This window comes from Balaenoptera borealis, assembly GCF_965194805.1.
Source record: "Balaenoptera borealis genome assembly, chromosome: 20".
Lineage (NCBI taxonomy): Eukaryota > Metazoa > Chordata > Mammalia > Artiodactyla > Balaenopteridae > Balaenoptera > Balaenoptera borealis.
The window spans coordinates 47,858,395-47,874,285 of NC_138879.1; the positions used below are offsets into that span (position 1 = coordinate 47,858,395).

General features: G+C 40.5%; 1 protein-coding gene across 5 annotated transcripts in view; it reads right to left on the minus strand.

Annotated features, from left to right (window-relative positions):
* Positions 1-1,106: 1,106 nt before the first annotated feature.
* Positions 1,107-15,891, minus strand: part of CRK (CRK proto-oncogene, adaptor protein) — a 32,692-nt gene continuing 17,907 nt past the window's right edge. For 2 of the 5 annotated variants that reach the window (XM_082370759.1, XM_082370758.1), the window contains exon 3: positions 1,107-10,250. In XM_082370759.1, coding sequence (XP_082226885.1) covers positions 10,243-10,250 — 8 coding nt within the window. In that variant the 3' untranslated portion in view covers positions 1,107-10,242. The remainder of the gene's footprint in view (positions 10,251-15,891) is intronic. The other 3 variants (XR_014238164.1, XR_014238165.1, XR_014238166.1) reach the window with 3 other exon arrangements.

Sequence of the window (15,891 nt, forward strand, 5' to 3'; positions counted from 1 at the left end):
TTTCTAGGTTATTCTGTTATCAGTGTTGACGATTGGTAAACATCCTTTGGAGAGCAATATAATCATGGTGGTTACAGCCATGACCCAGTGGTCCTACTCCTGGGAATTTGTGCTAAAAATAATTCAGTTGAACCAAAAGGCTATATTCATGAAGATATCTGTAATACTTTCCTATAACTACTACAGCAAATTACAAGTTTTGTGGTTTACATACAAATATTTTATGCTTCCGGTGGATAAGAAAATCAAGGTGTCAGCAGGACTGTGTTCCTTCTGGAGGCTCTAAAAGGGTCTCCATTTCCTTGCCATTTCCAACTTAGTCTGCCTGCGTTCCATGACTGACTGCCCCTTCCTCCATCTTCAAAGTGCCTCATTGCAACCTCTGGTTCCACTGTCACATCTCCTTTTTCTCATGGACTCCTCTTGTATCCCTCTTATAAAGACACTTGTGATTGCATTGGGCCCACCAAGATAATCCAGGGTAATTTCCTCAGGTCAAGGTCTTTAACTTAATCACAACTGCAAAACCCCCTTTGTCATGTAAGGTAACAAGTTCCAGGGATCAGGATATAGACCTCTTTGGGGGACTATTATTTTGTCTCCCACAGTATCACTAACAGATTTTGTTAATATAATCACAATAACATTATTACACCCCAGAAGATTAACATTTCTTAACATCATCTAATATCCAACCCATGTTCACTTCCCCATGTTTGTCTGGTGTTTTTTTCCGGTTGGTTTACCTGAGTCAGGATACAAACTATATTCACAGAGAGCATCAGTTGATAGGTCTGTGAAGTCTCTTTATCCATAACAGATATCTCTTCCTGTCCTTTTTCATGTCACTGATTTCAGAAGAAACTGGGCCATTTGTTTTATAGAATATCTCCCATCCTGGATTTGTTTCTTCAACTTCTTATGGTGTTACTTAACTTGTTCCCCTATTCCTCACATTTCCTGTAAACTAATAGCTGGATTAGAGTCAGGGTCAATTTTGGGGGGTTTGAATGCCTCAGAGGTGATGCTTGCTGTGAGCTTCCTGTTGTATCACAACAGAAACAATGTCTTGTTCGCTTTTAGTGACGTTAACACTGAAGGGGCAATGTTTTTAAAATGCCTTTATTGAGATATAATTTACATACCATACAATCCACCCATTTTAAGCATACCATTCAATATACCATTAGTACATTTACAGAATTGTACAACTACGGCCACAATCTAATTTTAGAACACTTCCATCACCTTAAAATGAAACTGTGAGCCCATTTACAGTCAATCCCCATTCCTACTCTCAGCCCCAGGCAACCATTAATCTATTTTCTGTCTCTATAGATTTGCCTTTTATAGAAACAAATCATATTTTGGGTGCTTCAATGTTCTGGTCTGTTAACTTTCAGTTGGTTTCTGAATTCGATTCAGACATATTAACCTAAGTCTTTGTTTTTTTCTTGCTCCTGTTTCTCTCAATCCCTCATTCATTTATCTTGATCCACTTGTAAGAACAGTGTTTTGTGCTTACTTAATTTTCTTGCTTTGTGCATTTTGTGCCATCTCATGTTCCTCAGAAACCATTTCTCTGCTACCTTAGGTTGAGTATCAGGGCCCTGCTAGCCCACAGGGCACTTTTATGAGACTTATAAAATAGGTGCCCTTTCCACATATATGCAGCCCTAGGGGCTCACTGCTTAGCAAGCAAAATGTGCTTCTGAATTTAAAATGATGCCTCCTGCAGGTAGATGAAGCCAGGGACCAGGCCTGCTTCTTGGTTAGCCCAGTGCAGGTTGGATTTCGGCTTCACTCCTCCTTGCTCGGCATGTCCTTGGAAAGGGCATCACCTGCACGTCCACACGCAGCCATACTGCTAATAAGACTAGACATTCAGCTCTCCTTTACAACAGTAAATAGAGGTTTACTATTAACCATTCAACAAATATTTGCTGAGTGCTTTCCATGTGCTAATCATGTGAGATGCTACAGATAAAAGTTAATAAAGTGGACACAGCCCCTTCCCTTGTGAAGCTTCCTGTCAGAGTCTTCATTCTCAGTGACATTTCTGCAAGCGCCTTTCTTCTCATACGGTCCCCATGGTCCAGTTCCAAACACCTATTTTAGCAGGTACTAAAAATCATGATTACACATGCAAAATGTTCAAGTTACAAAATAAAATGAAGAAAAACTATGAACATTTGGGTATTGACTCACCCAGTGATGATGCTTCCTAGGAATCTGTGCTTCTTCACACATTTTAGTCAAATAGTTTCTTTGGGGTAGCTGTGTAGATTCCAAAAGTGGCCACAATCCTTCACTCTTCCTATATCCACACCCCTTTGCAGTATGACTATATAGCTTCTCCCATCAAGAGGTGAACTCTATTTTTTCACTCCTTGAATCTGAGCTGGCCTTATGACTTGCTTTAAGCAATAGAATGCAGTGGAATTGACACTGTGTCAGTTCTAAGGCTAGGCCTTATGAGGCCTTGTGTGATGCCATCTGTTCTCTGGGAACCCTGTCAATAGCCATGAGAACCAGTCTGGGCTGCTCTGTTGGAGGATGGAAGATCACAGGAAGCAGAGACTAAACTCGGTCAGCTAAGGGCCATCCAAGACCAGCCAGCCCCCAGCCAACCGGAAGCTGACCTCAGATATGTCAGTGAGACTAGACCAGACCAGAAGAACCGTCCAGCAGAACCCAACCCAACACAAACTGCTGAGCTGTAGAATTGTTAAGATAAATGATTGTTGTTTTAAGCCATTAAGTTTTGATGTGGTTTATTTTGCCGCAAAAGCTAACTGACACTAACTTTAAGTCCCTAGGAGTAATACTACCCACTGCTCCCACCTGGCTTTTGATGCCCTCTAGCCCACCTATCCTGTTTTTCATTCTTTTGTTCAAAATACATACCCTGGGTATCTGCTGTGTGTCAAGCAGGGCTGGGTGTTGGAAATACAATGAGAAGTCTTGGTCTTGTGACAGACACAAGCACAGGCAATTTCAGTTCAGTGTGACAACTGTAAGCACATATTGCCAAGAGAGGACATGGAACAGATACATAACCCAAATCAGAGTGTCTGATAAGACTAGTAATCGAAGGTGAGCCATATAGAGGTACAGACTGTACAAAAGCCTGGAGGGGTGAGCAGGTGGGTCAGGTAAAAAAGTACACAAGCTCAGTATGGCTAGAGCCCAGAGTACAGCAGAGAAAGTGACGAGAGGGGAGGCTGTAGAGAGGAGCAGGAACTAGAACATAAAGAGCTCTGTATCCCTTTGCAGGGAGCTTAGATATCTGCTGAAGGAGAATATAATCTAATGTAATATAAATTATAGAAAGCTCACCAAGGCTGCAATATAACAAAGGGATTGGGGGGACCAAAACTAAAGGCACCCAGGTGGCTTTTGAGGTGATCCAGATGAGAAACAATTGGCAGTTTGAACGAAGGTAGCAGCAGTGGGGATGGAGGTAAGTAAACTGATTTTAGATGCTCAGGAGTTAGCACTTGGTAAATGACTAGAAATGGGGTGATGAACTCTCGAGAGGAAGGAATAAAAGATAGTCCCCAGGTTTTTGGCTTAGGCAATTGGTGATAGACATTGAGACAGGGAATGTGTATGAGGGGCAGATAAGGAAGGGATGATGAATCCAGTTTGGAATATACTGAGTTTGAGGTGCCTTCAAGATATCCAAAAGGTGTCCAGTGGGCAGTTGGATATATCTGAGACCTGACAATATTTTATATATATTTCTTCATTATCTAACTAAAAAGAAAAAGGATAGTAGATGGCTGATAGTTGAAGAGTTTAGGAACTAGAAGGTGCCTTGAAATGGGAGAGCAAAGGCTTTGGGAAGACAGTGAGAGAACTGGAAGGCTAGAAAGTAGTGGTCAGGGAGTAAGATGTTTAAGATCCCGGGGATATAACAGTACAAGATAATGGATTTGAGGTGGTCAAAAAAGTGAAAAGCTAGTTGATGGATGGGTAACCCCAGAAGACAGCAGACCTTGGCAAGAAGAAACACTGTGGGCCAGACGTCAAAAATCTTTAATAAATGAGGAGAAATTTGATTGGCGACAGTAAAGTGGTAGGGAGCCTAACAGGTTGGCAAAAGCTTCAAAGATGGAGTAAAGTACAAAAATGGGGGACAGAAGAGAAGACCCAGTACAGCTTGAGGATGCCAGTGACAAAATGAGAGGTGACTAGGGGGATTTACACTTGGGGCAATTAGCAAAGATGACAAGAATGTGAGCTACGGAATGAGCGGGTTGGCCCTAGCTGTCCTGGTTTGGATTGTTTTTCCTTCAGAAGAATTCAATTCCCGTGGAGGAAAGAGCAGCAGCCCTGCAGCAGCATTTCTCTAAAGGGGAGACCAGGAATAGAACTGCCAGATTTAGCAAATAAAACTACAGGATGCCCAGTTAAATTTAAATTTCAGGTATTACATAGGGCACACACTAAAAAATTATTTATCTGAGGTGCCTGAAGTATCTTATTGATTTCAACAAAGCTTTGGCATCATGTGGTCCTAACAAACTGACAGTTGGTCAACCTCTCACCTATCCAATTCAACTCCCTTGTATTAGTCAGAGTAGGCTAACTAATGTAACTATTTGACTTTAAAACATATGGTTGAACAAAAGTTTATTTCTTGCTAATTAAGCCAGTTACCAAGCCAAAGAGGCCCTTCTCTGTGTCGTCACTTTGGGTTCAGGTGGATGAAGGATTTGCCCTGGGTGTCATCTCCATTCCCACCTGATGGAAAGGAAGAGCATGGAGGAGCACCTGTGGTAGGTTTCTATAGGCCAGGCCTGAAAGTGGTGCAGGCACGTCTGTACACAGTCCATTGGCTGAACTCAATCACATGGTCATATGTAATACAAGGAAGCCTGGAAAATGTAGGATGCACAGGAAGAAAAGAACATGGTTTTGAGTGAGCAATCTCTGCCACACCCTTTATGAGTCTATCTGTGGATTCCCCAAGGATCAAGATTCTGGATCAATAACCTCTGCTTTAGAAGAACAGGCACTCACACATACACCATATCCTAATTGCTACTGAAAATGTGATCAAGGACAGAACTAAAGATCATTACATGCATTCCTTTTTTCCTAGACATCAGGGTTTTTTTGATAGCCAAAAGTGGTACCTATCAAATAGATGTCACTAAAAAGAACAGGAAAAGTTCATCCTGTTGTTCCCAATTCTAGCTGCTAGCCCACCAAGTTGGTGTTTTATCTTTCCATTACGATGAAATTTACCACAAATCATTCCAAACAACCAATGTTTTCCCCTAGTTCTTGCTTATGTAAATGTTGGTTGCCATGACAACAAAAAGACTGTCCTTGATCAAATGGCAGAGCTTGCTAAGGAACAAGAAACAACTAGCTGGTTCAGCCATAAACCTAACCCCTCAGGCATGTTTAACAAGGGAAATAAGAAACTGGGGCAATTTCTTATTCAAAAGAAAAAGTGAAAGTAGAGGAAGAACTTGATTCTAGTGGGAGAAAAGATGTGGCCAAAGAATTTACATAAACCACTTCCTCTTGTTACCTTCTTTTTTGGGGATGGGATCTGGCTCTCTCCTTTTCTCGTTATATCACAAGGCTCATAAAAGGACTTGGGCCTCAGACTCAGGCCAATTTTCTCTTTACTTCCTACCTACTTTCACATTAGAATGGGGTCATGCCCTTTACCATAATGCACAGAGAGAATTTACCTGCCCCTCTTAGGTGCTTTCTTGAGTTGCTGCCTCTGAGGTCTGTAATTGAAGACCTAAATGACAACAGGATAAGGAATAACTACTTTGAATATTGTTTAGGCTGTATTAAGCTACTTCCATTACAATTGGTATTTTAGAACAAGATAATTTAGACATAATCTTGACATTTTTGTTAATGAAATTCAGCCTTTTTGAAAATATTGTCAAAACTAGAAATTAAAATACCAACCAGTGAATAATCTTCATTGTATGAATATAGCTCCCCTCTAAATAATCCAGTCACCTCCTTTTCTATGGAAAAAGAACAGGAAAGCACGAGAACCCTTGAGACTATGCTTTGTCAAGCATTTCATGTTTCTACAACAGAAAGACCTTCGGAAATGGGTGTTATTCTGACCAATATTAAAATGAACCTACAGCCTTCAAGCATACACAAGACCAGGGATACTGGGGACAGCAGCTGAGAGGTAACCGGTCGGGTCCCTATTCCCCAGACTCAAACCCTGCTAAGGAAAACATTATTTGATCAACAAATACGTATTGCCGGCTGTGAGCCAAGCTCTGCGCTGGGCTCTGGCGATAGAATAATGAACAAATTAGATGTGGCTCCTGCCCTGATGGAACTGATTTAGTTTAACGGAGGAGGTGGAATGAAATCACAGAAATAATTACAGTCTGAGAGGAGCTCTGTGAAGGTGAATGATGTGATGATTATAAACGGGATTTAGGGGTTCAGGGAAGACATCTCTGAGAAAGCGACATTTAAGCCAGAGGGGGAGGCAAGTTAAGCTCGCTTCGACCTGTATCCCTAGAGGATCCTTAAGCCCTGCTCTTTTTGAACGTCACTTCTTCTTAAGAGCTAGCTCTTCTCGGCCCCCTACCTTATCTCCCCATTTCTTTTTCTTCATGATACGTGTGGCAGCAGAGTTCCAAATTCTTAGCTTCCTCCTGCCAAACTTTGGAAGACCATTTTCATATTTTCATCTGTGGACAGGGCCACTTCTCTCTCCACATCTGTAAGAGGAATAGACTTTAATCTGAAGATAAGGGTCACAAAATTTAAGAGCTGTTATGAGCACTCCAGGCTATGTAAAGGAACCCAGCACTCAACCTATCACAAGATTTGGCAGCTTCTTATTGATAAAAAGTGGAAACATACTTAAATCACCTTGCTGTTAAGTGTGTGTACAGCAAAGATGGCCCCCTTGCAAGAGTTTCCTTTAACTCTGGGTTGATACTCTGCTATGTATACAGCAGTAACTAGATGTTTGTTTTGGGTCCAAGGCAGAATACTCTATAAATGACTGGCAAAGCTTGTCCTTTTCATTTTAAAACTTCACTACCCACAGGACATAAGACTATGGAGTATAAAATCAACCTTTTAGGTATATATATTCACACACTATTATGCATCTAAATATACATGTGCTTTGAGAAAGGATGGGAAGAACATAACGTTTAACTCTTTTAAATTTCCTAAATTATCTAACCTGAAAAAAGTGTTACTTACATAAAAAAGAAGGAATTACACTGAATATCTACCCTAACATTGTAAAAACCTATTGTATAACATCCACACTTCTCATTTGCTTTACAAAGCCCCTACCACATCCATTTCTTTATACCCACATATAACCATTTCTGGACAAGTTTGATGTTATCTGTTCACATCATTCCAGCTTTCCAATCATTACATAATCATTCTTCTTATAGTCCCCTCAAATCATTATTTCATGACTTCTGGAGACTCTTCAAAATAACACCAATGATTGATCCCATCTTTTATGAGTACCCACAGAGCGTGTATAATTGTTTCTTTATCTCTTATTCCCTAAGCATAAAAGATTTAGCTCTTTTGTGAAAAATATTCAAAGATTACTTTCTTCAAAAGATCACCAAGCCAAACATTTGGCCAGATTTTTATTTACTACATATACTATAAACATATACAATACATGCTACAAAAAAAAAACATTTTTTTTAAAATTTAACTGTCAAGAAAGTGTATAGTGTTATAATACAATGGCACATGTTCATATTTTATTTCAAATTGGTTTGCTTATCATCCATTTCAAACCATTAACAGTGAAATGTTACTTAAAGATAATTAAAAATTATCTATTTGCATTATTAACAATAAACAATTCCAACAAATTAATAAGAATTAATCATGTCAAATATTAGTATCCAAAAAACGGGCTTTTGCAGAAATTATTATATAAAATATAGCAGCCAATTTCAGTTTATTTTGCTCTATGATAATGTACATATGCACTTAAATAGGATTCTAGCATTTGCTTTTGGAAGATACTTTTAAGAAGTCCTTTGATTTCTTAAGGTCCAACAACCGCCACACCCAGCCAAATCTAATCCAACAGTTCATGTAATGGCTTTGGACAACCGATCATTGAGAAATTCTTATGATTTGGGTAGAGTTGCATGTTCCACCAATATTACATATGATGAAGAGAGACATTACAAGCCAATATCAAAATTGAAGCAAAAGAAAATACAAACATTCAAATCAGTTGTGACAAAGCTTTTCTACAAATATTTTAAATGTCATACTTTTAGGAAACCAAGATTTAATGTGTATTTGGATTTTACAGTATCTATGCTCTAACTGAAAATTTAACAGAGTAGTCAGATGGAATTAAGTCTAGTATTGCAAATCTGTCCATTCAACATTATTGAGCACCCACTATGTGCACAGCACTGTGCTAACATTTTAAAAGTCGAGTATTAAGGTCCTTATCAAGCATTACCTTAGTGTGAGGTAAAAATATATTAAATTAGCGTCAACTCATTAGTTTGCTTGTGGTAATGTATGTAATCCTGTGCCAGCTGGCTTCCCTGTGCCATATAATGAGCTTCTGCACAACCCTCATTCACTCACACAAGTATCTGTACACCAACTGTCCAGGCATTGTGCTAGTCACTGGGATACCATGATTTGGCATATGTTCAATGAACGCAAATTAATCTTAACCTATGCAAAACAATTGGAAAGCTACATTACTTTTCTAAAATGAGGCCCAAAGCAAAAAACAAGGTGTTTCTATTGGTCATATCACACCACAGACCAGTAAGTGCCTCTAGACTGGGAACTAACTTTGAAAGTTTCATACTGTAGTCTATATAGCCTAGATCATTTCTGGTCTTAAAAGTCAATTCTTTGGAGCACCTGACCCCATATAAACCATTCCATACTTAAAAGGGTTTGTAAACTAAACTTGAACACAAAGAAAAAGAGCCCCAAATGAAGGCAGTTTATAACGTAATGTACTTCAAGCACTATTCTGGTCATATGAAATTAATAATACATAAGTAATTCATGATTGGTTCAAATGTTTTTCAAACCACTAACCCTATCCCCAAACTCATGTAATTTTAACTTGACTTTTATACAAGTTGTACATAAAGCAAAGGGCAGAATTTGGCCCCCCAACCATCTATGGAATATTCTAAGTGATTGGTCCTTCCACTCTACACACAAGCGACGAATTCCAGAGTCCCCTGATAGGATACTGGCACTCAGGAGAATGGCCCTGCTGGATCCCATTAGCCAGGAGTCTATTTAGCTGTGGTAGCAATGTGAACCTACTATGACCCCTTGAGGGATGGCAGAGAGCTGGGAGTTTGGCTGTCCATGCAGTGAATCCAATACTGGCTTAAAGCTATGCACTGAATAAAGTGCTCTGCACATCCTGCTTATCATCTGGAATGAGAATAACACTTATCTTGAGAATCAACCTATTTGTAGGTTTGGGGAAAAAGAATTACAAGGCTTGAAAGAATCCCAAGAAAAAGTATGAAGCACTGACTGGGAAGGAAGACAAATGCCTCTTGTAGTGTCCTCAGAATTCTCAGGATTTGAACTGTCAGAATGAGTCATACAATGGTCATGTTGTATAAATGAAAACGCAATCCCACTGGGTACTATCACACGGTGCATGATTACTTCATGGGGGTGGAAGGGAACAGTCTATTGCCATTTGATAGCATGATTTCAGAATGAAAATAAAACCATTGAATAAATCAGGGTAAGCAGTGTGCAACACTTCTCTCCTGTCCATCAGTTTTCCACAGGTTGATTTATATTGCCTGAAAGAAAAAAGGCAAGATACCTATCCCTTCAGATACACTCAGGCAACGCTGCTACCATCTAGAATTGCCAATTCAAAAGTTAACACACTAGCCCTCCAGTTTCGTACCCTGAATATGGTAAATAAGACTAGGGATGGAGTAGTTCAGTCTAAAAGAGATCACAGGTAACAGAATGCTTATATAAACTAGACTGCTTTGACGTCTGTAAGAAAATTGTATAGATGGCAATTGGAAAAAAAAAAAAAAGATTGTTCCCATCTGTGAGCAAAACTGTTTGTTGAGCTATACTCAGCTGAAGTCCTCATCAGGATTCTGTTGATCCAGCAGACGGACATGTGTGAATGGGAAGTGACCTCGTTTGCCATTACACTCCCCTTCCCACTGACCACTCACATTAATCTTCGTAACCTTTACCAGCTCACCGACCTGCAGGAGGAGAATAAGGACAACACTTTATTTCCAGTTATGAATGCAAGCTGAAAAACTCCATTCCTGGTTAGCCATACCCTGCCCACGTGATTGCTCTAGGGCTGATATCACAGAAATGGCTATTCGCTGCCTCCCAAGCCCCAGCCACCAGACCAATTACTTGTGGTTAATGCAGGCAGGAGGAAGAAGTGATTTTAGCAGTGCAGAAAAACACAGAGTACAGAAGATAGAAGGGATCTTAAAACATGATTAGAAATCTCAAGTGTCTCTGGAGGAGCAACCCTACCTAGAATGATCTAGTATTCCTTATCTTTGTACCCACTACTCTTAGCTTCCTGCCTGACCCACACTGCCCTCCCATCGCTGGCATATAGCAGCACAATCCCCCAGCCCACTCTCGTACACATATCCTGGCCTGCTGCTGCTTGTAGAGCAGAAGGCAATCATGGGAAGCATACTTCATTTGGTCCCAGAAAATGAAGTGTTCCCATCACCTTCCTACCAAGGCAAAGCTTTTCCCACTTCAGCAGGTACAGGCCAAGACTCCAAATTCCATCAGCTCCCTGAAAGACCCCACCTTCTTCAGCAAGTTTTACTTGGCAGGCCACTGCCTGCCAGTCCCCTCACTCCCACCCCACCATGTACTGACAGACCTTGTCGCTCCCTCAATGCCACTTGGTACTTGTTCATTAACAATAAGGGGACATCACGTTTTTGCTGTTACAAAAAGCTTCCTGTTGCAACATCAGATATTTTTGACAATCTAGGATATACCTCTATCTTATTATGAATCTTAAGACAAGGTGAGTCTGATGAATGGATTCATCCTGTAGCAAAGTATTTAACAATGGTGAGATAAGTCCCCAAATGTCACTGGACTAAAGAACTTTATGACTATCCTTTAATTATGAACATCGGAGTTTTGAGCAGGCAAGTTCTTTCTAAACATTACTGTTCATTTGGTTTTATTAAATTAATAACTACTATATATTTAACTTTCATAAAGTACTATAGAGAGCATTTTACATAAATTATTTTCTAATAATCATTATACCCCTATAAGACAGGAATTGTTTTCATTTTACATACGAGAAACTGAGGTTCAGAGCAATTACATATTATACCTGAGGTCACAAAGCCAATGACAGGGCTGAGATTTGAGGCCAGAAGTACCTGGCTCCCAAGCCCATTTATGTTCTTTCTGCTATACCAAGAACATTCAAATTATGCTCCCACAGCCCTGGGGGTTCCTTCCCTAAGAATGCAGGCCAACTACTGGCCAAAGCCAACCCAAGTCTAGGCCGGGGCCTTCTCTAAAACCAGCTTGATCTCACTCACAGAGGAAACAGGCTGCCTACTGGCCAGTCTACAATTTCCTAAAGAATTATCTGAAAACCGTAGAGGTCTAAAGTGGTTGTGGGGGTCATAGGATGCTGACAAAAGGAAGACAGAAACCATCGGATATTAGAGAGGCAAGGGATAAGACACAAGTGTGAGAAAAAGCAGCAGCTTGATTTGTTGATAGTGAAGTCTAATGGTGTAAGGGGAGGAGAGGGAAAAATGATATTGCATGTACATCTTTCCAAACAGATCCAGTTCCTATAGGCTGCTAGCACCAGGGTTCTGTTTATTCCCAGCAATCTTCCAATTCAGTTCCTGACATCTGAGCAGGCCAACTATGACAAGCAAAAATTTTCAAACAGTCTTTGAAGAGAGGAAGCCCAGAACATCAAGTGAAAATTTCCTTGGTAGTAAAAACAATCTAAAAGATTTCTTCCTATATCCCCAATTCTAGTTCTCAGACTATCTCACTTGTTCTCTTCTTTTTAAAATCCTTGGGACTTCCCTGGTGGTCCAGTGGTTAAGAATCTGCCTTCCAGTGCAAGGGATGCGGGTTCGATCGCTGATTGGGGAACTAAGATTCCATATGCCACAGGGCAACTAAGCCCGCGCGCCACAACTACTGAGCCCACAGGCCACAACTAGAGAGAAGCCCCCACGCCGCAATTAAAACCCCGCGTGCCGCAACGAAAGAACCTGAGTGCCGCAACTGAGACCCAATGCGCCAAATAAATTTAAAAAAAAAGTGCGAGGGGAAGAATATGAAAAAAATAATAATAAAATAAAATTCTTGCAGTGTTGCAAGAAGTTAGCCTCTACATAAACTCCATAATGTGACTATTCCTTAGTGAATTTTCCTTGTTTCTGAACTGTCAACTATCTGTGACTCCCCACTCTTCACACATACACACACACAACACATGTTACCGGAATAAATACCCGTGTGCTGCTAGCCCCTTGCTATGATACAGTAAATTATATCAAGTGCAGCACTCCCACCACCGTTTTTGTTATTTATTTGTACTATCTGTTAAAACACTCATGTCATACTAAAGTGCTATTCAGGTAGCTGGACCCAGAATAACACAAGTCCCTGGCCTTAAGAAAGAAAAAAACATTTGAGGGGATGTGTTTGCTCATGTCAAAAATCTAAATTGCCACTCATGTCAGATTCCCCTCCAGATGGGGATGAAGGGGCCAGTTGCTTTCAAGAAGCTGGTTTAATGACATCCCAGCTGTCATATCTGAATCCATCATTTTAGTGATATTAAAAACACACCCAAGGGACATGAGGGAACATTCTGGAGTGCTGGAAATGTTCTATACTTCCATCTGGGTGGTTGTCACATAGGTATATATACATGTAAACTCACTGAGCTATATACTTATATACTTAGGATTGGTACGTTTTACCAAATGATTTCATATCTAAATAAAAAAGTGAAAAGAAAAGAATGTTTGTTATGTTTTATCCAGCTTTTCTAGGAGTTTTGTAAAAGATGGTTCTTCAGGATACATCCTTAAGCCCACCATTCTACCTGATACCAAAATCTAGGTTTAAACACCTCTCTTATACTGTAAGATTGCCATTATTCTTAAGCATTCAAAGTGTTGTCTCAAATCACATCCCAAAGAGCTCTAAGTGACAGGTAGGTAGAAATGTGGACCACCCACCCCCTTGCTGTTAATCAGTACCACAAAACCACACTAGCTTCTCCACAAACAGGGCAAAACCTGCTGATCTGCCCTCAGGCCTTTCTTCCTTCAGAGTTCGAAGGGAGAAATGAGTCGGGGCTCCCATACGGCAAGATGTTACTGGGGGGATGAATGAAGTGCAAATTAGTCCCCTGGACAACATCAGAGTCTGACATCATACAACATCTCTGATGTATACACTCTCTTGGTTCTACCTTACAGAGAAGGGCTCAGGAAAAGCACTCCATCTTCTAGAATCCAAAATCTTTTTTTACAGTTGCTTAGGTTCTTGGCAGAGAAGTCCAACCACCACAGGGTGGGGAAAAAAAAGCTGTGTCATGACTCTGAAACGATTCTGATTTTTAAATGGATAAAAGAAGAAAGTTGTAAGTGGTTAATAGGCTAACTGACCTGCCCAAAGCGGCCTTGAAGTACAAATACTTTGAGGAAGACCTTATTAAGATTAAATACCCTATGTATAATACCCTATGGGTTCTTTCTTCCAAAATATTCAAAGCACATGGGGACTCTTGGGGTCAAGAACAGACAAGTCCCAAAGGCAACATGACTATCCTTTAGAACACATGAGGCCCTCGAGCTCCAACAGGGTGGAAGGAAGGGTAGCTGTCGAGCCTGGGGCTGAGTGCAGGAGGGGACGCGGCAGTCTAGGAACATGGTGCTCCACTAAGTCCAGTTCTTTCTCCAAGTCAGAAATGACACCATAAATTGTGCTCCTCTTCCCGTTAAGCAACAACACTCTGAAGCAGAATTCCCCAAGGCCAGACCAGGGGATGCATATAGGTTTGAAGCTTGGTGTACTACTTCAAAGACAAAGAAAGCAAAACTGAATACTTGCCCCAGAAATGTTACAATTTTAAGACACAAAAGAATGTACTAATCAGTGAGTGCAGTAATAACTGTAGTTCTAACACTACTGATTTCAAAATTCAAGTTATAGATGGAAAAAAAAATCCTCATCTGCATACTAATGAAAAAGAAAGAACTTATAAAGGACCTAAAGCACTATGAAGCAGTTAACCTTTCCTTTTATGAGGCAGACCTAAAGCACTATGAAGCAGTTAACCTTTCCTTTTATGAGGCAGACCTCACTAACACCTTGTAAAGGAGAGAGAGTGATGATTCTTTCACCACCAAGGTACTATTTTAGTGTCCAGTCAGTTCCTAGCCTCTCAACCATATACCACATCCTCAGGAGCGAGAGTGCAAGTAAATTATGGCACCATCTGTAAAGAGGACTGAATGTGGTTACTTCAGTTTCTTCACTCCCAGCGAACTTGAGGAACACACTGGTTTCTTCCCTAGCTCTGTGTAGTTCCCAAAGTCAATCATGATCTTGGTACAGATTATTCAAACCTAGAATTGATCTACGAGCCAAAAAAAAAAAGAATTGATCTAGGAGCAAAAGATTACCCAGTTCACCTTCACCAGTAAGTTCCAGTGATAATGAGAAAGAAATTGGAGCCCAAATGGCATTAAACAGGAGACATCAGGGAGCTGTGTGACCTAGTCAGCTGGTGTAACCCCAGGTGACTGCTTTTCTAGTTTGCCTTCTAACATGAAAGGCATCAACGTTCCTTTGATCCAGATTTGCTGCATGATTCCAGTGAGCTCAGGGCAGGAAACACACATAACTTCATATAAATAAAACCAGGGAAACCAAGTACAGAGATGGAGTACAGGGACCTTGTTTTCAAATATATCCAAACACACCAAGAACACATTTAGTAAATATTCCAAGATTTGACAGAAGGAGGAAAAAAAGGTAAGAAAACTACAGCAATCTAAGACAGGGGTCAGCAAACTATGGCCCATAAGCCACAACCAGCTTGCTGCCCCCTCTGTAAATAGTTTTATTGGAACACAGCAAGCTCATTTGTTGTTTTTCTACGACTGCTTTCTAGCTACAATGGCAAAGTGACAGAGGCCAGATGGCCTATAAAGTCCTTTACAGAAAAAGTCTGCAGACCCCTGATCTAAGGAATAGGTGATATTTACGGCCCATCTAAAATCTTTCAAATCAGTGAAGACCAAGTGACGACAATTCAGCCTTAATGATTCACTTGCCTCAGAGATGGACTGAAACGGGCATGGCTCATATTGGTGGAAAGTTGCAGGTCTTTGAGATTTAACTGGTAGGTAGGCTTCCTGGTGTAGAGCAAAAGCACCACACTTTTGGTGATAGGTGTGGTGAAGATAGGTCTTACCCTGATTCTAGTCCAAGTCAGAAAAGATTTTCTATAGTTCAACAACTGATAATGACTGCAACTAAGCTCCCCATCCCCTTGGTGAGAGGTGGGGAGATGACCACATAGAGCAGGTACATTTTAGCTCAACATAAAGAATTTTCTAAGAACTAGTCCAGTGAACTAGACCTGAGGTTCCCAAACTGTACAGTGTCAGAGGCACTGCAGCAAATTCAGAGGGGTGCCACCAAGTATTTTAAATTTTTGAGGGAAACACATCAATACTTGACATCTGTTATGCCATGTGAACTACCAGCTCGAGGCAGTTAAAAATTTTGACATCAGATTATACTACATCCCTTTCAAAGATGTCATATCTTTGTAAAGCTGGGTTTTGG